General features: G+C 44.1%; 2 protein-coding genes across 4 annotated transcripts in view; both read left to right on the top strand.

Moving 5' to 3' along the window:
• arhgef11 (Rho guanine nucleotide exchange factor (GEF) 11) overlaps positions 1-5,833 on the top strand; it is a 35,755-nt gene extending 29,922 nt beyond the window's left edge. For all 3 annotated transcript variants that reach the window (XM_076288796.1, XM_076288795.1, XM_076288797.1), the window contains 3 exons: positions 1,243-1,559; positions 2,200-2,338; positions 3,947-5,833. In XM_076288796.1, coding sequence (XP_076144911.1) covers positions 1,243-1,559; positions 2,200-2,338; positions 3,947-4,002 — 512 coding nt within the window. In that variant the 3' untranslated portion in view covers positions 4,003-5,833. The remainder of the gene's footprint in view (positions 1-1,242; positions 1,560-2,199; positions 2,339-3,946) is intronic.
• Positions 5,834-8,322: 2,489 nt separating this feature from the next.
• On the top strand, positions 8,323-23,849 carry vangl2 (VANGL planar cell polarity protein 2). The gene is made up of 8 exons (XM_076288799.1): positions 8,323-9,064; positions 12,308-12,561; positions 12,895-13,018; positions 15,932-16,539; positions 18,627-18,763; positions 19,071-19,206; positions 20,198-20,444; positions 21,619-23,849. The coding sequence occupies exons 2-8, from the start codon at positions 12,491-12,493 to the stop codon at positions 21,877-21,879; spliced, it is 1,584 nt and encodes a 527-aa protein (XP_076144914.1). The 5' UTR covers positions 8,323-9,064; positions 12,308-12,490; the 3' UTR covers positions 21,880-23,849.
• The last annotated feature ends 74 nt before the right edge of the window (positions 23,850-23,923 follow it).

Raw genomic sequence — 23,923 nt, forward strand, 5'->3', positions numbered from 1 at the left:
TCGCTGCAAAAGATTTGCCTCTTTTCAAATAATCTGAACGTACCTCTGGACTCAAATCAAGGACTGGACCTTGAAAGGCATATAGAGAATCATCAGTGGACTCCGGATCACTAATCAAACCAATCCATTTGCCAATAAGAAATCAAATATTCCTATTGATGACAAAATTGTCATACAATCCACCACAAAAGTGGTCTAATTATATGAAATGATGTATCAGTTAAGGGGTGTACTCTTTTTCATTGCCACGCTTTGTAGTAACATTGTAGCCAATATAGTTTTAGTTCATTCTAATTTCATTTGTGAAGTTCCAGTGCTTTTTTTTTTTTATACTTTGTGGGAATAGACAGATTGACCTCAAGCTACATTCAACCAGAAATAGTACCAGAAACATGGAACCCGCATTTTAGTTCAATAATAAAACTAACAAGGGTAACATTTGTTTATCAACAAATACATAAAACATTTGTATGAATATTTACCACACAGAATCTTACTGTTAAGGCTCAATAATTGCATGTAGTAGTATTTTATAGTGTATAATGCATGGCAACTTTACCAAAAACATGTGTGGCTTTTGTGATCGGTGGTCACACAAACTCAAATCATAATGTTAACGTCATTGACGTTCCAAGCTTTGAAGGAAACGCGCTTTCACATTCAGAGCCATCTGTCAGCTGTGGCTCCAAGTTTAGCTGTCATCTCCAATCTGATCACCTCTCACTCTGTGGATGTTTGAGTGCCTGAGGAGTGTGCATGTCATGGTTTCAAATTAGATTGTGTGTGTGTGTGTGAATGTAAATGATGTGTGAGAATATGAATGATGTATGTGCATGCAACTACAACAGTAGGACATAGTTCTCCATAGTTCATGATGGGGATGAGTGTAGGGCATTTGTGTTGCTAATTAGTGACGCATGCCTTTGGATTCTGGAACGTTCCGGATTCTGGATCAGTTTGTCTGGTTTGGGTATGTCCTATGTCTCTTGCACATGTAGCTCTTCACCTGCAGCCTAAACCTGCAAGTTGGAGGGACTGCTTGGTTGAATTTGGAAAATCCATCAGTTGCTGGACATTGCTTTTCCCCTTTTTTTGTCTGTCTCAAGTTATCTTTTTTGTTTTTATTTCAAGTTGTGTTGTTTAGCCTCTAAGCAGTGCTTCACATTCTGGAGTGAATAGTGAGGTGTGTAGATGACGGAACTTTCTTTCAGGGTGTTAACTCGATCCTTGTGTCGTCTCCAGGCAACATGTTCTACCTGGTAATGCCCCAAGACTCGCCGGCTGGCTTTTCAGAGGAAAGCAGCACGGATGACGTCACTCGCCCCCCGTTACTGGAGGTGACGTCGTCACCGCAGCTGAACTCCGAAGAAAGTTCCAGCGATATCGCCTGTGTCCCACTGACCAATGACCAACCTGAGAGCCAAGACCCGCCGCCCAGCAAAGACGAAATGACGAGCGGCGGCCAGTCGCCTGTGAGCACCCGGCGGCACGTGGTGAAAAACGTGGATGAGATCTTCCACACCATCGGAGAGCTGATGAGCAAACTGCACAAACTAAGGGTGACTAATTAGAAGAGACACTCATTCATACCTGTTAACTCTTTATCTCACTCTCTTTCTCACTGTCTCTCTTTAACTCACTCTTTTCTCTTTTTTCTGTCTATATCACACTCTCTCTCTCTCTCTCTTTATCTAACTCTCTCTGTCTCTCTTTATATCACTCTCTCCGTCTTTCTCTCTATCTTACTCTCTTTCTCACTCTTTTTCTCTTTCTCTGTCTTGCTTTATCTCACTCTCTTTCTCTCTCTTTCTGCCTTTCTTTATGTTACTCTCTCTTTCTTACATATTAAGATACCTGTACTTCATACTGTCATGTTAAGTACACATATATAGTTGTACATAGATCCACCGTTTGAGTGGAGGAAACCACTGAATTTTATGAGCCCGATGCGGTCATCAACCTTGTCTCTTGTGAGCAGTCAAGCATCCTCCTTCTTTCTGTCCCACTCACTCACTCACGCTCTCATGCTCGCTCTCTCACTCCTTCCTTTCCCTGTCTCTTTTGCTTTTCCTCTGAATTTATCTCATTTCTTCTCTCTCGCTCGGTGTGTCCAACACTTGAAAATACACACACACACACACACTTATCTGTCTCTCACTCCTAATCCTTTAACTAACCACTGGCCTTTCGCTTTCGCAGGAAATAGAGGCGGCTCACTCTCAACTTTTGACAACACTAAACAAGCCCTCCCCAGCCAATCAGGCGTTAGCTGACGTCAGGCCGAACACGCCCACCGTCGCCAGGACACCCTCTCTGGACCGAGGGGCTTCAGGAGACGGTGAGTGTTACTAGGCTCAAAGGTCACACTGCCTAGTTACCTGTACATTCTGTGCTGTACATTTCCCCCTCTTATCTGGTCTTTACAGACTTACAGGTTGTCGTAGTCATACAGATATAATTTAAGATACAGCATTTAAGCTTCGGAATTGAGCCTCTAATGACAAAATGTCCTATATGTAATTGCATGTGATATGTAATCTAGGGCTGTCACTTTTGTGAGAAAATCCCGTTCGATTTTTGAGACATAAGTGTTAATTGAATCGATTGTAAAATCGATTTTCTATGTCTAAAGACGTTTTCATTTTCAACGGCAAATGCCAATCCATGGACAACTAACAGGCATTAGGACGAACGTAAAAAGAACGCTTGAAGACGCACAAGCCAGCAATATTTCTGATGATTTATTGGCGTGAAGTTTCGTATGCACAATGACAAACAGGAGTGCAACATTCTCGAAAAACAATAAGCAGAGTGGACTACCATAACATCAGTGGAAAAACATTAGGCTACTGCAGGCTTCAACGTGGCTGTTTACGATTAAAAATGTCAAACAAATTTCCCCTACGTAGGAACTCACGACTGCACAGTTTGCATACCGCTTTGTCCTTCTCCATAGTTTGTTCTACTCAAAACCCGAAGTGCTTCCATATCGAAGTCCTCAAGTTTTAGGGCTTATCACTCGTCTCTCTCATGTCGCATAGGTTGATCGCGTTGTCCTCCATTTTTTGGGAAAACACCAGCAGCACAGCAGCCGATTGAAACAGCTGTTTCCGGTGCGTAAATTTGGTGGGAATTTTCTTTTTAGCTTTCGCAATGCCTACTGCACTTTCGGAATTTTTTATTTTCATTTTCTGCTTGTTTGTGGGTTTTGTTAGATCTATCTTTTTTATTTTTTTAATTCGTTTAAAATTAAGTGTGCATATTTGGTTCAAATCGATTCCCTATTTTAGTTTTCGAAACTTGTGTTGGTTGGTCCAATCGATTGTGCAATCGATTTTCGAACGTAAAGTGACAGCCCTAATGTAATCTAACCCTGCTAAGTACCAAAGATCCAGGCACATTGTTTAAGGTATGAAATTAGGTGCACGGTCGCCTCCAAAGGGAGGTTACAAATGTGATTATTGGCTCAAGTAGCAGGTTAATTTAGCTAGACTTTCAAACACTGCCTCATGTTATGCTGACTGATTAAGAATGCTGCTTCTTTGCTCGGGAAAGTGGGACCAAATCAAATGAGATGTGAGAAAGTTGTGTACTCTATTCAATAGCCTGGAGGTTCTCATTTAAACCCAATTTATCTCATGTATAAACATATAAATAATAAATAAACATAATTTTTGAGACAGAATACGTAATAAACCACCCAAGTGTTTGAAATGCTGTGAGGATGCTCCCCATGTGACCTGAGCCACATACTGGTTCAGTTCAGTTCCTGAATGGTATTTTTTTATGTGACTTGTTCCTTGCTGTTTAGCATTCACTTCAGTGGGGAGTAATGCATGAATGGGCTGCTACTTTCTGTCTCTTTCAACAAATGTGTGTCTCTTTTTTCCGCCTCTCTTTCCCTTCTTTTTTTTCTCTTCTCGCTTTTTCTGTTCATCTCATCCAGGAAAAGGAGGCCCCGTTGAACCCAAACAGCCTGAGATCCAGTCCACGGGCTTCTGACACTACACTGGACACACACACACACACACACACACACACACACACACACACACACAGAGAGAGAGACTGTTGGACTGGAACTCCAGCTACCACTTGTAATCCCAGCCCAGACCCATTTTCTACCCAGCATGCCTTGCACCAGGAAGCAGTATCCTGACCGTAAACTTGTGTGTTGTTCCCTTGTCACTCACGCTGGCTCGTTAGAAGGAGAATAATGAAAGACAAACTCTTGACTTCACAGAATCATGGTAAATGGGGGGGGGGGGGGTAAATGCTTTAAAATGACTGACAGGGTTAAGTATAATAAGAGAGAAACTGAAACTAAAGAGATGGTTTGAAGACTGAACATTGGAGAAGAGAAGAAATGTGAAAGAGAAAAAAAAAAACAAGTGTTTGAAGTAGGACTTGCGAGGAAGTACTGTGGTATCTTAAATGTGTTGAAGATGTTCCAAAGTTGGCAAAGGTAAGAAAGAAGGAAGGAATGGAGCATGAGGAAGAGTAAAAGGAAGAAATAGCAGAGAGCAACTGTTGAAAAGAGAGAAAATGAAGGTTGATCTGAAATAGTGAAGAGAACAGAGGATAAACAGTGGATCTCAAAAAAGGCTGACAGAGGAACGATTCTGTCTTTCAAAGGAACCTCGCCTCGCCCTACCACCACACCCCCCAACACACAGACACACACACACACACACACTCGAGCAGTCACACCCACCCACCTCCCAGCACTTTACCCATAATGCTTCTGTACACCATGCAAAGCCTCCGCCATGTAGCAGAGACAATTGGACAGGGAAAGCGCCACATCCGACTCCCATGTTGGCTCGCCTCCCCCCACTGTGATGCACCCACTTGCGCGTACCTAAGACTTGAAAAGACTTGAAGACTTGAAAATGGCGGACAGAGCCAAAATGGCGGTGGCCTCCATCACTGGTTGCCTTAGTGTACGTGCCCTGCTACTGAGGCATGAAGGAACGGTCTGAAGAAGGAATGAGACAAAAAAATGATCAGGTTCTTTTTCTTTGCACGGTGACTCCCCTACCTTTGGGGTAGGGCCTGATGAGGACAAGGACATTGCATTAACCACATTCATCACATCACGGTATATGTATATACACGCTTTTTTTGGTGTGTCAACATTGGAGGAAGGAGAGAAAACAATACACAATGAAGGAAAAGAGATTCTGTCTGTTCATATTTAGTTTTGTTTTGGTTTTGTTTTTTGTTTTTTCAACTGAAGGAATGCCGAAGCAGACCCCTGTCTTGTCGCTAACACAAGGCTGCTAAAGGACAGAGTCTGGTTTGGTGTCCATGGCGACAACCCCCCACCCCTGGCACCATACCACTGCAACACTACTGCACTGCTCTCTACTGTACTGTTGTGCCGACAACAGCATCATTCCACACTGACGTATAGAAGGACCTTGTAACGTTATTGTATTAAGAACCTACACTATTTATGAACTCTGTCTGACATGGACAACAAAGACGCAAAAAACGAGACCCGAAGAACGTTGGAAAAAAAACCATCTCATCGCTGCACCCCCAACTTCATAACAGACGATTTAACTGTATGTGTAAATACTGTGAACATTGATCCCAGGCCAAGACCCCGACCCTCAGCCCACCCCACCCCACCCCACCACACCCACTTCAACCTTCACTACTGCCCTCAATCCCAGGCACCAGTCTGGGGGCTCACGGGTACACAAAGGGATAAGGACTCCTAAGACTGGGTCGCGTAACTGTAGATTTCCACGGAGACGAGAAATCTCTCTAGTTCTCGAATCTCCCACACATATTTAACCTTATTAAACAACAATGAAAAAAAAAAGAGATACATTTACGATGGAAGGAGAATAGGGTGGAAGATGAGAGGCGCTGGACAGACAGTGGGAAAGGTGGTTAAAGGGGTATGAGCGGAACAGACCGGAATTTCGGACTCGGAAGAGGACTAGGGGAGGTCCATTAGGATCAATACTGCACATCTCAGGGGGAAAACTGTAAGGCCCTCTTTTCTCATTTCTCTTTTCTATTTATCCTTCCTTTTTTCTCCCTCATGTTGTACCTCCCTCCCTGCTCTTTTCTTCACCTCCTCTTCCTTTCGTCTACCTCTTTTCTCTGCCATGAGTCCTTTTTTCCCTTTCTTTTCTTTCTCTTTCATGTTGTTTCTCACCTCCATTTTTTAATATATAAATATATATATAAGCTGCACATGTGAATCTTGACTTGGTGCGAACTACTGTGATCTTACACATCTCTACTTATTATGATTTATATTATTATTATTATTATCATTATTATTATTTTAAATCTTGCCCACTCATGTAATATAGAAAATCACACCTTGTTTTATATGTTCATTTCTGTAAAGTTTTAGTCCTTTTTTCAATTTTATTTTTGTAGATATGGATAAAGATGACAAAAGATGTGTAAATTATTTTCCCTCCCCTGTTTTTAAGAAAAACAATGGTGAGGTTGTTAGCCGCACAGAAGGAAAAATGAACTCGTGTTAAAGACTCATTTGTTTTTGTGACATTAAAAAGAAAAAAAATATTTCGGGAAAAAAAATTCTCATGTGTCATGTTTCAATCTGTTGTGTGATTTGTCAGGTAAGGTCAAGTTGGGACTAGCATTGAAACTTTAGCTTCCCTGATGATGACATTCAACTAGCCCCACTTTTAGCCTCGGGATCCCACCACATCTTAGTTATTAATTATCTAATTTGCTGTGTTGAATCTCAAGCCACTCTTTAGTCCTTCATGCAATGTCTGCTCTGTGGTGTCCACAAATCACTTAATAATTTAATGCTTGGAGATTTTTTTCCTATCTCACCTTTTGATGGCACAATAGAAGACAAGGCAGAAGGCCAGACTGTGAATAATACATGACTCTGGAGGCACCGATGGTAAACCACAACCTTGTGTGAGTCATGGAGCGTCCCTCTTCCGCACACGCTCCTAGAGAGAGAGGGCCTTCTGCTCTGCTGAACAGCCGCTCAAAAATGACATTCTGCTGATGTGTGAGGCCAGCTAGCTGAATCGGCCAACCCGTGCTCGTTCCTGAGGAGTGAATGAATGGTCATCTGGGACAGAGACCATACACTTAGTCAGAGTTAAAAGCTATGAAGTGTTCAGTTCAAAAGAGCCACAAGCATGCTTTAAAACACACCGCTCTTGCACAAAAATGTCATGAAAGAAGAGGGAACAGATGTGTGTTGCAGCCATTTCTACTGCTGATACAACATACAAAAACTTAATCACTCACTGACTCACTTGTATTCCCAGGCAATAGACATCTGGTTGGTTGGTTTCAGCTTGTGTTCACAGGTTGTCACCACTCGATTCCCAAACATACCCAAAGAGGTGAACTTTAGGTATGGATATCTAGATATCTGGCTTAGTATCAGTTGCACTAAATACATTACAATGTGTTTTGGGAATGTCCCTTTTCGTTTGAAAACGTTATATTCAAATTAAGTCTTGTTCACTATTGGTTGATTGATCGTCATTTGTAAAAAATAAACACAACGTATTAGACAATAGGCCAGATTGACTGATAAACTGTCAATGACTCCTTCAAGTCACACCTTTACGTTTATAAAAACGACTTGCTAGTTTATAACATATGTCCACTCCAAGTTCAAGAACTGAACTAAATCTTACAAGACTGCGTCGCCTATCTGAAGAAATTGATATGGTAACTTAACGAATTCTGCGAGGGGCACTTTTTATTCATCCCTAGAAATGTGCTGTAGACTGGAATAGTTTTTCAGACTTAATTTTAGAATATGGCTGTGTATTCGACTTTGTTGTCATTGATGAAATTAAATGGTCTTTTGTATGCAATATTCTGGTCAGGGATAAAAAGAATGCAAATAATCATTAGGCCATTATGACTTGGTCTCAGGTTTCGTGCCTTTTGGGTAAACGAGCAGAAAACGACCACGGCTATTGTGTATGCCAAAGAACGGCCTTCAATTGTTTTCTTTGGATGGGTGTGTCCGCGCGTCCCTTTTAACCATCTAAACGGAATATCAGCATATGAACTCTGGTCACGTAGGCTATAGGTAGGCCGGGCCCTATCCAGATGATTGTGCTTTAGTTTGGCCTCACCATGTTGTTCTACCACTCACACAAGCCTATGGAAAATAGAAGCTCGGCAGAGGAAGGCTTAGAAAGTGAAGATCAATATCAGTATTGTGAAAGGGCGAGCCGCGAGACTGAAAAGAGTTAGGGGAGGGAGGAAAGGGGGGTTAGTTGTCTGTGAGGAGTTTTTGGAGGCGGAGCACTGTGCGAAAGCGTGGGGGAGGAAGGGGCCATTGATCGGGGGCTGGGAGGCGCTGTAGCCTGTGTTTGAATGAAGCAGAGACGGAAATATGTGAGTTTGTATAATAATAGAGGGGTAACCGACTCCATTTGGTCGACGAGAATCAGAACTTTTGTATCGCATAATTACACTGTTTGGAAACACAACCAAAAGGAAGACTGGATCTGCGCTTCCTTGGCATTTTGCACTCTGCCCTCGACATGCAGTGTGCGAGTTTTGGGAAGAATCAGTAGGAATATACCCAATCCCTCGACGTATTGTTGCGGCCATTAACGAGGAATTTACAACCTAAACTATTTCGGCAACATCGCTTGTGGGTTTAATTCAGGTGACCAAAATTCCAACACACTAAATTGCACTCCAAATCACGTTTCCAGCTATTTTTTTGTTCACCGGCAAAGCGGTTCGCTGTCTCGCAGGCATTTGGGTGATGAATGATAGTATTCACACACGCAGCAGGACTCTGGGCAGAGTAGCCTACCGCTGCGGACACCAAGACTGGGATGCGTATAATGGCCTTTGTATTGTGTAGATGAATCTGGGAGATTTTTTGCATGTGGTTTGATGTAAATGCGCAACGACTGAAAATTACAACGCTTCTATTTACCCGGCAAAACGAATTCCCAAAGAAAGATTTTTCCCTCAACCTTTTTTGCCACAACAGTTGTGCTAGGATCCCTCTTTGTGTGGCAACCGCACTATCCCTCAATTGACTGGAGAACGACTTGGAGAAAGGGTAAGTGCCTTCCATTGATATGGATTCACTATACAACAAATGCATGAAATATTATGGTATGGGGTAGGCTATACAACTTAAGATGTCTAGTAGGCGATATTGTGATAAAGCGGTTTCCTTCATATAGACCGCTGTTTCAAACGAGTGATTATAGGATATTCATCCTCTAAGGTGGCACTAATGGACTCGCGTTTGAGCCGTTTGTAGGGGGAAATCACACCAAATTCAGTGAAGTACAGACGTGGGATTGAAGATTATAATCAAGCCTCAGCAAATGTCCTCTTTTAGCGCGTTGGTCTAACCAAATTATCCCCCTATAGGCAATATTCTCACCCTAGCCTACCTTCTTCCATAACTCAGTTGCAATATCCTTTGGTAAATTATGCATCAGGAAGTGGCAGTCAGAAAACTTAACGCATTCTTAGGCCGTGGGCCCATTCATAGGCTACGTGTTGCCAGAGTTGTTGCTTCTCATGTTGATTTAGGAGCAGTCACTTGCAAATGAAGTGCCGAGAAGCATGCCCGACCAACGATACTTTGTAACAATATGTTACAGTTGCATTGTCTGGCCTGCCATTTTTCTTTTTCCAGTAGCCTACTGTCGGAATTACTGTAGCCAAGATGGAAAACTTACAAATTGATCACTTTCCCCTTTACCCTTGGTTGCTACTCCTGTAGCCTAGACTACTGTTGTAATGTGGGCGAGTGGGATTAGGGTTACTGTGTCAGCCAAGTGAAGGCCTTGAAGCCTCGGGCTCGATTTTCATTAGAATGATGATCGTCCATGGAGAGCAAGTCTGGTGCTCCCACAGTTCCGTGTGCTTTGGTCAGTCTTTTAGAACTGTTAAGAGAAAATCATTTAGGCCTGCAGCACACACATTTACTAACGACAAGCAGCCCATTACTGTATGCCTAAAACGAACTAAAGAATTAATGCAGTGTAGGCTATTGGACTAGCCTATTGTATTGCCATAATAAGCCAAATAAATGCTAGCAATGTGGCTACTATACTTAATTCTATAATTGTCCAAGTGTGTCCATTTCTTCCATTATATTTTAAGTCTTACCAGGCTACCTAAAGGATAGGTCAGGGGTTTTCTTTCCCTCAATACATCTTATTAGACTCTCCAGACTGGATAGGATAGTCCAGCCAAATGGGTCAGAGAAGACATTGAATAATAGGTAACAGTATAGTTGCATTGTAAGACACACCTGACACCAGCAACAAAACACATCTATTGCCACACCTACATACACCACATAATGCAGCCCATGAAGCGGTTTCCCAAATGTTACATGTTTGACACCAGGGGTAATAGTCTGGTTTTGTTACAATAAGTAACCCCCCCCCCCCTCAAAAAAAGACCTATTTGTGAAACCACAGCTTTGTTCAGCTGTCAGTATGCTGTTTTTTGCCCCTCCTGTCCAAATGTTGTAACCTTTGGTTAGCCTGAGACGCATTGCCACCCATTGTGACCCCTGTCGGTCCCTAGTGCCACCCAGGTTCTCGTGCGGTGATGTCATTAATGGCAGTGCGGAATTCTCAGCTGTGCCTGGAGGTGTATGGAAGCAGTCACAGTTAGTTCCAGCTGGACGCTGCGGTGACATAAGCAATAATTGGAAGTCAGCAAGACAAGAACGTCTGTTTCAGAGCTGGAGATGAGTTATTCAGCAGGATTGTCAATGGGATAGAGGTGGAGCGGCTCAGGGGATGTTTGTTTTCGTTCCTTTGTTGGCCTTACCAGAAAACCAATTCCCAGCACTCACATGAAACTCATTTTCAGATGTAGAGAGAGTGAGTTTCAAAAGATGGAGTGAGAAAAGGACTCTGAAATAGAAAGAGAAGTGGTGGCCTCTTATTAGTGGGTTATTGAATTAAGACTCATTCTGTCCTGTTTGCAAGGAGACCAGCCCAAACCACCAGATATGCACGTGGACACAAAATGTGCAGAATTAATTTCTCCCTCATCTAGAGATATGTTTACTGAAATGCTAGATGTCCACACACACACACACACACAATGACCTTTATTCTGTTAAAATAGTAAGGAGTATTTTAGCCCTCCCTAACAATTGGCAAAGCTTCAACACATAAAAAAACATGCATACACACATGATCAGATGTCAGCATCTTTGCAGAGTTTTGGTTGCACGAGGAAGAGGAAAGTTGTCATGTTGGGGTCAAAGGTCGGGTCACCATAGAAACACGACCCACCCCTTTCCCATCTCCAATACCCTCTTTTCATCCCTATAGTAACAGACAAGCTCGGTTGCCCCGGAGACTACAGGACATGCCAGGGGAATGTGTTCTCTCTCTCTCTCTCTCTCTCTCTCTCTCTCTCTCTCTCTCTCTCTCTCTCTCTCTCTCTCTCTCTCTCTCTCTCTCTCTCTCTCTCTCTCTCTCCCTTGTGTGTGAGTGTGAGTGTGTGATGGAGAGAGGGCTTCTGAGCATGTGTTTGTGTGTCAGGAGGTGATGGGGATAAATTGGAGATGGTCCCCTACTGAAAGGGTTCCAGCTGGCTGTTAATCCATAAAGCTGGGTGGATTGTCATACAATTAAATGTGTAGAGAAATGCCTTTGGAATCATTACATTACATTATCAGTCACAGGTATTCAAACCGTATTCATTTGACTACATAATGTAAACTGAGTAACTGAATGTATTGTTGTAAAGGGACTACTAGTTAAAACACATTTAGTCATCTCTGCACAAAAGATTTACATCCAGGAAAGGTAAGAAATTGGGATTGGAAGGCGAATTAAATAATGATTTTGCACTCCCATTGCATTCCCATTTGCTCCTAACTTCCTTGTTTTCTTCGAACTATCGCCGTCCAGCAATTCCGCAAGGTTCTCTGAACTACACAAATTAGTAATTTAAATGAAATTGAATAAATCGTTTGAGGTGTATTGCACAAATGTCACTGAAGAATGCATTTTCTGACATTATTTTTTGTAATTTCCCCCATTTTCACGTGTCTCTCTTTCTCTGTTTCTCCTGCCTTCTTTAACTCTCTTCCTTCACTCCTCCCTTTCTCTCACACACTCTCTTTTTCCCTTCACTCCTCCACACCTCCCTCTCTCTCCCTCTCTTCACTCCTCTCCACACCTCCCTTTCCCTCTCTCTCTCTCTCTCCCTCTCTTCACTCCTCTCCACACCTCCCTCTCTCTCTCTCTCTCTCCCTCTCCCTCTCTCTCTCTCTCTCCCTCTCTCTCTTCCTCGTCCTCTTCCCACCCCTCAGCTCTTCTCCATCTCTTCTCATCCAGCCTCCAAGATAGATTCTCTCAGGAGTAAGGTGGAGTTACTGAAGCTGCCGTTAGCTCTCTCCTCCAAATCCCTGAGCGAGCGCAAGAGTCAGCTGGGCGGAGCCGGAGGTGGCACGGGGGGAGGAGGGGCCCACAAACCCCGCCCACCAGCCCCAGACATGGACAACGAGTCGCAGTACTCGGGCTACTCCTACAAGTCGTCCCACTCGCGGAGCTCCCGCAAACACAGGTGTGTTTGTGTCTGTGTGTGTGTGTGTGTGTGTGTGTGTGAGAAAGAGTCTTTATGTGTGTGTAGATTTGCACAGAAGCATGCCCAAATTAACGTGAAGGCAGTAAAACCCACAACACCACATCCAAACAACTGGCTGTAACTTAAACAAGATCAGTTGCATATTCACACACACACACACGAGCGAATGCACTCATTTCATGTATCCTTGCACAGTGGTTTATATTTATAAGTACTCACCTATCTCTCTCTCTCTCTCTCTCTCTCTCTCTCTCTCTCTGTATTCTCCCTCTCTCTGTGTGTGTGTGTGTGCGCGTGCATCGTATGTTGCAGGGATCGGAGGGACCGGCATCGCTCAAAGAGCCGAGACAGCAGTAGCCGTGGTGACAAATCTGTCACTATCCAGGCTCCCGGAGAGCCCCTGCTGGACACAGAGTCGACCCGTGGAGATGACCGGGTAAGGATGCTTCGACGTCTTAAGTAGGCCAGCGCTCACACCAAGAGAGTGTGGTGGCTGGACATGGTGTTATAATCCTGTCAGACACCAGACCCTGCTGGGGAAGTGCTGACTTGAGAGAAATTTGGGTCACACACCCACGTATTGTTAGAGGTGGATAGTTTGAGACATGTTCACACACTGACACAGGCACACGCATCTGCACACACCCATACACATACACATACACAGACACATACTGTACATACACACACACACACACTAACACACATACACTGTCTCTCATGTTTGTAGGCAAACCAGTGCCTCTCCTTTACTTTTGCCTTGTTTCCTCTGCATGAGTGTCTTCGCAAATATAATCAAGAAGCACTCTGGCCCATGAAATTTCCAACCAGATGCGTCTCTTAATAAGGAGAAAGAGAGAGATGGAAAAATCAGGCTTTAAACCCCCCTGGAGTTCATCCTTTCTCTCTCTCTCTCTGTTCTCTTCTCTCTCTCTCTCTCTCTCTCTCTCTCTCTTTCTCTCTCTTTCTCTCTCGCATTCCTACTCCATCCCGTCTGTTTTTCCATCCAAACTAATAAATCTCCCTCCTCCTCTAATTGAGCAGTGCACGCTCCAGCCTGTGTTCCTAATGTCACTCATTTTTTATCTTTCCTTAATCGTTATTGCCTCATTTCCTCCTCTCTCCGCCTCCTCTCCTCCCTCTCCTCCTCCACTGTCATCCCTTCCTCCCTCCCTCTTTCCTTCAGACTCTCTCCACTCTCAATCCCTTCTTTCTTCTATTCTGTGTCATTCTCTTTTTAGGAAGTCTTTTTATATCGGCACAGATCATTAATCTCCTGCGCCACTTCATTAATCTCTGTCGCTCTCTCTGGGAGCATAGATGGCAGTCTGCCGGTGTGAAAGCTTTATGTCGGGGCAAAGGCTCTGTTGGGTGACTCTCGTACAGCGGAGACGCTGATATGCTAGGGCTGATCTTGTGTTCAGATGGAGGCTCCGAGTTTCATGGAGTATCAGAGTTTTAATCGCTGAATCGTCTCTCTGTGTGTGTGTGATTTTGTGTATGGTATTCAAGGAATCTACAGTGAAGCCTTGTTAAAAGCGTGACCGAACATGTTCGGATGCTGGCGCCTCGGCTGTGTGTGTGTGCGCATTTAAAGTATGCATGTGTGTGCCATGTTCTAATTCGTCACAGATTCTCAGGGGCATCAGGTGTACATGTCTTCCATTCCAGCGAGACATAATTCAGTTAGCTGGCCAATGGCCTTACTATGACTCAACTGTCATAAGACCCACAGCCAGCCTTGAGTTGTCCCAGTTAAAACTCACATATCAAATCACATCAATCGTCAATGTCATCAAATCATCCAGCCACTTGCACTGGAAGGGAGGTCAGATTTAGGTTGAACTGGTTTGCGAAGGCCAATGGCATGAAAGTAAATAACTTAACATTGATAGGAAAATATAAGGAGCCTTTTCTAGAGAACTAAGCATTTTGCTAGAGATTTAAAGCTTATCTTTAAGGTAAGAAAAAATATAATCAGATTAATCATGATTACGGTTACGCACCATTCTGATTTTTTGTTTCCTTCGCTCAAAATCCTTTCTTTAATATGCAGGATCATGTTAAGACCTGGAGCGATGCTAATTAATTATTTCCTCTTTCTCTCTTCTCCCTTCCCCCTCTCTTATCTTTCCCCGCCTTTTATCTGTGCGTTTTACCCCATCCCTCTTTCATCTCTATCCGTTTTACCCCATTCCTTCTTTCTTGTTGCCATTTCCTGATGTACCCCCTCTTCTCCCTTGTCTTCATTTTCCGCCATCTCGCTTTTCTTTTACTCGCTCTGTCTCTACCTTCCCCCATACAAATCCATTCTTCCATTCTTCTATCACTTTATCCCTCTCTGTTTTTCAGTGTACTTCACATCTCTCTCTCTCTCACTCTCTCCCATCCCCCACTTCTCTCCTCCTCTCTCCAAGTGCTTCATCTCTCTCTCTCTCTGTTTATCTCTCCTTTCATCTATGTGGGTCTCTTCTCTCACTGTCTGTATATGTGTGCCACTTTATCTGTCCCAATCCCTCTCCTCTCCTACTTCTTCAATTATGCCCCCCCTGCTCCTCTCTCTCTCCCCCTTTATGTAAGGGGTAATGGCTGCCAAGGTGTCCCGATATAAGGAATTAATAGGCGAGATGAAGAACACCACGCCTCGTCCATTAACTCCATATATCGGGACACCTCGAAGGGCGTTATCCTGCTTATTCCCCGGTTGCTACTCATATACAGTATTATGTACATAGGCAAAAGTCATGGATTTTTCATGGATTTGTAGCACACAAAGGAAACTTGTAACCTGACTCTCGCCAGATGAATTTCGTTGCGCCTAGCTCCGCCTAGCTCCACTCACATCCATCTGGGATCGGTTCCATTGAGAGGGATTTCTGCACCAGATTTTATGGTAGAACCAATCAGGACGCAGGGCGGGAGTTTCATAGATGTGACGTAGCGTAGAAGCAACTGTGAGACTGTTCTCAGCGTCACGGGTTGGCTTCAATGTGAGTGGTTGAAGTAGCACGTCAATAGATGACAGACAAGTGGCTTATCCAATCTTATGCAAGGATTTTTTAATAACGCCCAGCCTTCTGAAGCACCACTCCAATGGATCGATCCCAGATGGATGAGTGGAGCTAGGCGGAACGAAATTCATCTGGCGAGAGTCAGGTTAGGAAACTTGTGGTTCAGTTTAAAAAGCACCCGACTTTCTTTCGTTACTGACCGTGATGGCGCTAGGTAGTTAGCTTAGCTAAGGTGTCCCGATACCCCCCACCCCACCCCACCAGCCAATCAGAAAAGGATATTAATACTCTCCACGAGGATAACTCTATATAATATCTCCTTCCTCTCTGCCCATCAGGATGACAACTGGGGCGAGACCACCACGGTGGTCACCGGCACGTCGGAGCACAGCGTCTCCAACGAGGACCTGACGCGCGCCTCCAAGGAGCTCGAGGACTCTTCGCCGCTGGAGTGCCGGCGCTTCGCCGGGCCGGCCCTGAGCGGCGCTCTGGGCCTCTTCGCTCTCCTCACCCCCCTCGCCTTCCTCCTCCTCCCGCAGCTGCTGTGGCGCGACCAGCTGGAGCCCTGCGGCGTGCCTTGCGAGGGCCTCTACGTCTCGCTGGCCTTCAAGCTCCTGGTCCTGGCGCTCTCGTCGTGGGCGCTCTTCCTGCGTCCGCCCCGCGCCTCGCTGCCGCGGCTCTTTGTCTTCCGCGGCCTCCTGGCCGCGCTCCTCTTCCTCTTCGTGGCGTCCTACTGGCTCTTCTACGGCGTGCGCGTGCTGGAGCCGCGCGAGCGCGACTACCGGGGCATCGTGGGCTACGCGGCCTCGCTGGTGGACGCGCTGCTCTTCATCCAGTACCTGGCGCTGGTGCTGCTGGAGGTCCGGCAGCTGCAGCCGGCCTTCTGCCTCAAGGTCGTCCGCACCACCGACGGAGCCAGTCGCTTCTACAACGTCGGACACCTCAGGTGAGCCAGGGAGGATTTTGTGTGTGTGTGTGTCTTTGTGTGTGTGCGTGTGTGAAGAGTGACATGCCAGAAATCCAACTAGATTGGTCCAGTGCTGGTCGCTGGTCTTCGCGAGCCAGCTCAAACTGCATGACGAATCGGACGGGAATTTGGTCCAATTGTACAGATTGTTGGGTCTGACTAAAACGGGCCAAAATTGCTCTCTCTGTGTGTGTGTGTGTGTGTGTGGTAACAATAGAAGCAGTGTGCATTTATGTTGAATGGGTAAAAATATGAGTGTGAATGTTGGAGGGGACACAAAATAAGATTTGTGTTAGACTGTTGTGTGTGCTTGCGGGCCCGTGTGCATGCCTGTCTGCCTGCCTGCCTGCCACCAGTGGGGCAAGCTGCTACAGTGCTAACCATGTCTGTGTGTGTTTGTGAGGTATTTGTGTAGCTAGCTGCTACTGTGCTGCTAACCATGTCTGTGTGTGTTTGTGAGGTATTTGTGTAGCTAGCTGCTACTGTGCTGCTAACCATGTCTGTGTGTGTTTGTGAGGTATTTGTGTAGCTAGCTGCTACTGTGCTGCTAACCATGTCTGTGTGTGTTTGTGAGGTATTTGTGTAGCTAGCTGCTACTGTGCTGCTAACCATGTCTGTGTGTGTTTGTGAGGTATGTGTGTAGCTAGCTGCTACAGTGCTGCTAAAGAATGTAGGTATTTGTGTAGTTAGATAGGAGCTGGGTAGAGGGAGAGGGAGAGAGAATGAAATTGGGTCATACTTTACAATCATGCAGACCAGACCTGGTGATTTGAGAAACTATGCAGGCAAAGAAATTACAAAGAAATGAAGTAAAAGTGTTGGTGCCAGACACTTATCTAACACAAATTGGTGTCGGTGTGGACAGAGGGCAGATGGCAAGTTTATTTCGACCGGCTGTCCAGGTGAAAAACAAGGGAGAAGTGAGAAGTTTGAGTTCCTAAGGTCATCACAGACGTGATGTAATTAGCCAAAAAAGGAGTTATTTTTTTCCGCTGTGTTGTTTCATATGACACCAAGTTAATACACATTTCCTGGTTTGTGTTTGTATGTTTGTCTCTTTGGTAACGGCGAAGAAAAGGGCAGGTCTTGGCAAAGACCTCTGATCTCATTGTTTGGTCTCTCTTGAGATTGTGCGGTCATTGGATATGCCCTCGTGTGGGGGTGTCTGGTGTCTTGATCAGTCTCCTGAGATCACTGTGCTCAGAGTCAGACCTCAGCAATCACAAACCTTACCAACAGCATCCTCATCGCCGATCAATGAATTAGCTACACAAAGTAATCAATGAGCAATTAGTAGTAAAGTAATTATCTTACATCAAATATTAATTACTTTGTTTTATATAAGCTTGATACACAATTAGTAATAAATTAATTATCTTATGGGAAAACATTGGTATTGTCACATAGACTGTTAATTGCTGTCTTGTGAGTTTAACATTAACATTGACCTATTAGGTCCTTAGTTGGCAGCTCCCATGTATGTTCAAATCGTGCCACTGGTTTTCTGATTGTTTTGCAGCAAATCAACCAAACCTTCCTCATGACTGTATTCACATTTAAGTTGACACACAGCTGTGTCTTACTCTTAAACTGTTGAAACAACCAGTTTAGAAAGCACAGTTCACAGTAAACTAGCCTATTTCTAACTGGCAGTGAAATTCCTACAGCCTAGCTGTTTGATGATTGCTTGTTGGCTATTCATGGGGTTTTAACAGTTATGTTGCTGTCCTCCAGTTTTACCACTAGGTGGAAGCAATGCCATAACTTCGAAGCTTCTCATTGGGCTTTTCCACTTTTTGAAATTACTTTTAAATTAAGTAGATATTGCTGATAATTCATTTTCTGGGCAGAAATAATTCTCAACTCTGATAGATTATCTCTGATTAAATATATAAGTATGTTATTGTCAATGTAAAAATGAAGAATGCCAATTGGTTCTTCTTGAGCTTTACTGTGGGCTTGACACTCCACTGTGGGCTGTAGATGCTGAGGATGATTAAGATGGCTGACACTAATGCAAATGAACACCTGACATTTTATTTGTTTGTTTGTTTGTTTGTTTGTAGTATCCAGCGTGCAGCTGTGTGGGTCCTTGACCAGTACTACAGCGACTTCCCTGTCTACAATCCGGCGTTGCTCAACCTGCCCAAGTCAATCCTCTCGAAAAAGATGTCTGGCTTCAAAGTCTACTCACTTGGAGAAGGTGAGAGTTGAATTCATGTCTGTCCGCCTCCACATGTTCCCTAATTCATCCAGACGTCTGCATCTCTCTGTCTTTGTCCATCTGAAGTACTCTCAATTCCACCTTCATTCTATATCGGTCTGTTTCTCTCTCTCCCTCCCTCTCCCACTCTCTCTTTGCTGTCTTCCCCTTTGTCTGACCTTTTCTGGCTCGTTGGCCTCTTTGTCACCCTCGCCCCTTGTCATTGTCTGTGAAAGTGCAGTATCAATCCTGTGTAATTCCCTTGGGTCCATGCCATTGATTGCGCCGTTCTCGTATTGATTGACAGAGAACAGCACCAATAACTCAACTGGCCAGTCGCGGGCCATGATCGCAGCTGCAGCACGGAGGCGGGACAATTCCCATAATGAGTACTACTACGAGGAGGCTGAGATGGAGCGCCGCGTCCGCAAGCGCAAGGCCAGGTGTGTGTGTGTGTGTGTCTGCGGGTGTGTGTGTTTGCGTGTGTGTGTGTCTGCGGGTGTTTTGTGGTGGAGTACTTGGGTCTACATGCTTGTACCTGTTTGTGTGAGGGCTGTTCTGATGTGAAATTGGGCCACACTACAAGAGTGCTCCTCCGCCTTGAGTTTTTTTTCATCTTCTATACACTGTTAAAGGCAGTTGCTTCAGTTTCTAGGCACTGCAGTTAGGGTAACATCTATACACTGAGAAGGAAACGCCATCATTGTATCACGTATCATTGTTTTTTAAAAGTAAATGTGTCTCTGCTATGTCTGGGCACATATATCTGCACACATAAGGGTCTAGATAACCTGCAAGGTCACCTATTACCTACCGTCCCGTATTTCCGACCTCTTCCGCACATGTGTCACTTAATATTAATTTCTATACAAACCAAGACGGCGGATTCCTAAAGAAACGCAAGCACCAACACCATAAGTGTATCTAAATTAGCTATGTACCAAAAATGACATTTTACCATTACTCGAAGAGCTGTAAACAGTCTTGTAAGGCTGCGTGCACAAATCCGCTTGGAGCTCCAGTGGAATTTGAAGCGTGTTAAACAAAATCGTATATTTCAGGCAGTAAAAGCCCCGGTAAAAACCAAACCAGATTTGGTTCAAATCTACACACCTATGACTACTGAAAAATGTAAAAAAAAAAAAATTTTATTTTGAAGTATTAAACATTTTCAAACGAAAGGGCTGGTAAATGGTGCTTTTACGATAAAGTATTTCCTCATTAAATCTTTAGTGTTGATTACCAGAATTAATTGGATTCCTGTTTTCCTCTAAACAAACACTCTCAACCACTAGTCCTTTTGTTAATATTAACACCACTGTCCTGTAACTATCTTAAAGTACTGTACTTTCTTTTATTTAAAGTAGCTAACTCATCACCGCCTCTGAGCCTCTCCTTTAATTTACTTAATTATACTTTGCTTTCTCCTTCTAGACTGGTGGTGGCAGTAGAGGAAGCCTTCACCCACATCAAGCGGCTGCAGGAGGACGAGCCTGCGGCCTCGTCACCCAAGCACCCGCGCGAGGTGATGGACCCGCGGGAGGCGGCGCAGGCCATCTTCGCGCCTATGGCCCGGGCCATGCAGAAGTACCTGCGCACCACACGCCAGCAGCCCTACCATAGCATGGAGAGCATCATCGCCCACCTGCAGTTCTGCATCACCCACAACATGACGCCAAAGGTAAAGCGCAAGCTGCGGACACGCAGCCAGCGAGTCACTCACTGCCCAACTGAATTATGTAAGGGATAATGGACGACACGGTGGTCTGTTCACAGAAGTTAATGCACGGTCGAGGTTGTAAAACGGCCCCAACGCGAAGCTCATAAGTGCATTAACTTCTGTGAACAGACCACCGTGGAGTCCATTATCCCGCTTATTCCACTGTTGCCACTTGCGGTGTGTTCATTTCCTGTTACAATTTAAACGTTTTAATCGCTAAAACTGTCTTGTTTGTAGAACTAATTTCTTCCGACACATATCAACTAATTTCTCAACTTGCAGGACAAACTGCCGTTACTAGTTCTAAATGGATGGTTGCTACGGCCAAAGGCCAGTCGTTAGTTCTATCTCTCCCGTTGTCAAGCGGGCATATCCCAAGATTCTGATGAACTTTAGCTTTGAAACATCGCTATTTTACTTAGCCTGCTGTCGTCCATCTAGCGAGACCGCAAGACTCTTGAGGCTGACTCGCCGGACCAAAGTTGCAAGGCTGGTTTTTCCGCTCACAGACGGTAGGGGGAAGCGTTGGTAGGGGGAAACAAGTGACAGTAGGGGGGAAAAAAAAGCAATATTTTTTTTTTTTTTTTTTTTTTTCTTCCTAGGCTGAACGAGCTATCATAGCGTGCTTGTCAGTCACCCATTTGTGACTCTGGTAACAAGTCTGGTTGAGTAAAACATCATCCAAGAGGAAGTTAAAGAGGAGTGCTGCAGTACATAAATTACACAACTTCCTTAAGATAGAGATAAAACATGCAGAGAGATTTCGCAATGATCATTGGAAAGGCATTTGCTTGTACAAGACATTAAAAAAAAACATTTGATCTACAGTTACAGTATGTTGATCGTGTGAATGCTATATTTCCACTTTTATCAGCAGTGTTTTATTATAAGTATTAAGAGACAAACGTGCCAAATGATGACAAAAAGCTGTTTTTGGTGGCTGATGTACAACATCGCCACCAGATAGATGCCATGCGTGCATGATCCCGGAGTAGTAATAGATAACTTGTTTTTGAAATAGGATTCTGGTCTACCTGAGTTATCATTTCGAATGAACTTGTTTTTTTATTATTACCGAGTACCCACAACATTGCAGGATTTACTGTACGTCTTTACCTCTCTCTCCCTCTCTCAGGCATTCCTGGAGCGGTACCTCAGCCCTGGGCCCACCCTGCAGTACCAGCGTGAGAACGGCAGAGGGCGCCAGTGGACGCTGGTGAGCGAGGAGCCGGTAACCAGCGCCCTGCGCCAGGGCCAAGTCTTCTCGCTGCGACGCCTCGACTTTGCCTTGGTCGTCACAGTGACGCCGCTCCCTTTCCTCAACCTGGGGGAGGAGTTCATCGACCCCAAGAGTCACAAGTTTGTGATGCGGCTGCAGTCCGAAACCTCTGTTTGAGACCGAGAAAGAAAGAGAGTGAGTGAGTGAGAGAGAGAGAGAAAGAAAAAGGAAGGAGAAGATCGTCACAAGATTGAGGGGTGGATGGAGAGAGCTGATGAGTAAAAAAGAGTCAGACGTTGGAGGAGTGAAGTTGGCGTAAAGTGACGACAAAGAAAGGAGGAAATGAGAGTGGATGTAGAGGGATAGAACCACTCTTCAGCTCCGATTTAACATCACATCATTTCTCATAGATTTTATTTCTTCATTTTTTTTATCTTCCAGTGACTTTCTCCCTTTACAGGGGACCGTTTTTTTTAAGTCTCTCCAGCTGATCTGGAGAATCTCCATAAGCTCATAGTTTGCTCCTTAGTGTCTTCAGATTTTACCTTTTCCAGGCGACACGAAGACTGAACGGTTTTAGTGCATTTTCTCTATGCTGACTGACATCACTGTAATTCCAACACTAAAACACCAATAAAGGAAATCACAAAGCACATTAAATCAACAATACCCTATACCCTTTGAAGAAATCTGCCAACTGCTTATACTGTTTACCATTCTGCAATTTCCTTATTCAGAAACGTATTTAGTGTGTAATGACACTTTTTGGATCAAGCTGGACTTCCACTACACATCTCTTTGACACTACCTGGAAACTGTGAATGCTATTTTGGAAAAAAAAATCTGTAAAGGCGCCTACGCTTAATATCATGCTTCATAAGGATAAGGTTAATAACAATCGCGTTGAGTGACCTCTGCGTGGGGAGTTACCTTGTTTTGTTTTATTTTTCTTTACATTTTTTTTCAATCGAAGGAGTTTGAACAATCATCAGACACTCAAAAGTGCTCCATCATATCATCGGTCCGTCGGGACTGTGTCTCACCAGTTTTCACACTGACCAAGAGGGCTGTCAAAGTTGTACCCCCCACCCCGTTCTTTGCTGTGGAGCGAGGCTTGAATGTCTTGCAGCGTTTCGTCTGTACTACTTATTCTGTATGTTTCAACATTTTCAAAAAATATCTCCGCTAACTGATTGTGCAACCTGTTTTTTTTAAGCATCAGCTGTTTTATTCTCACCCTGTAAATGACTGTGGATTCTCAGAAGCATGATCACTTAAAATGGTTCCACCCACGATACTCCCTCGCTCCCCCTCCAACGGGATGACACTATGCACTGCGGAGGAAACTGTTGTGAAAATGTGAAGGAGATAAGGTGGACATCTTCCATAAACTGTCAGGAAGCAGAACAACATGGTATTATATCCTTTTTGTATCTCCTACATGGTAACAAGCAAAATGAACTACTCCATGTAGCCTTGTGTGCATAAGTGTGTGTGATTAACTGTTGGTTTGGTTGTTAGGAGTGCCAAAAACACCTCCCTTGTGGTCACCATGTCATTGTGACCAGTGACATTTAAGTTGTCATGACTACACAACATCCACTCAACCACACCACATACACACTCCTAACATTATGCAACACACACTAGCAACCCCATGTAGCATTGGCTGTTGTCTCCAGCTGACATGGCAGGGAGGTCAGTCTGTGAAACAAAAACAAAAAAGTAGCGGCTCAAGGCATCTGCTGGTATTGTTTTTGCTCATTTGTTTTCGGAATGCACTGCAAGTATGCATTTCTGCCTTAAAAATCACAGGAACCAATAACTGCTTTGGCTTCCTCTTTCATATGAGCAGAAAGAGATGTGTGTATGCACTGTTTGGCAGCTCTGAGACACTGTAGACCCCCCCCTTCTCCCTCTCGCTCTTCCTTTTGTATATAACCTTTGAAAGATTTTTTTTTTTGTCTGTTTGTTTTTTATACTTATGAGGCTGGAGCTGGAGTTTTTATACAGTTATGTAGTGTTTTGAAAACTGAGCATTGGAAAAGTAATCTTGTGCAGAAAATAAAAAACAAACTTGCAATTTCATTCTTAGAGCCGGTGCATGCGCATAGTTAATGAAGTTTTGTATTTTTTGTATTTGTTTGCCTCATTTTTATCAATCTGATGTCTTAAAATGAAGCTAAGCCTTTAACATCTTTGTTTTCTTTAAAGTACAAAA

Source organism: Alosa pseudoharengus, unplaced genomic scaffold (assembly GCF_046254945.1).
Source record: "Alosa pseudoharengus isolate Yale_2024_CS ecotype anadromous, Long Island Sound unplaced genomic scaffold, YU_APseudo_1.1 YU_APseudo_1.1_scf_17, whole genome shotgun sequence".
Classification (NCBI taxonomy): domain Eukaryota; kingdom Metazoa; phylum Chordata; class Actinopteri; order Clupeiformes; family Clupeidae; genus Alosa; species Alosa pseudoharengus.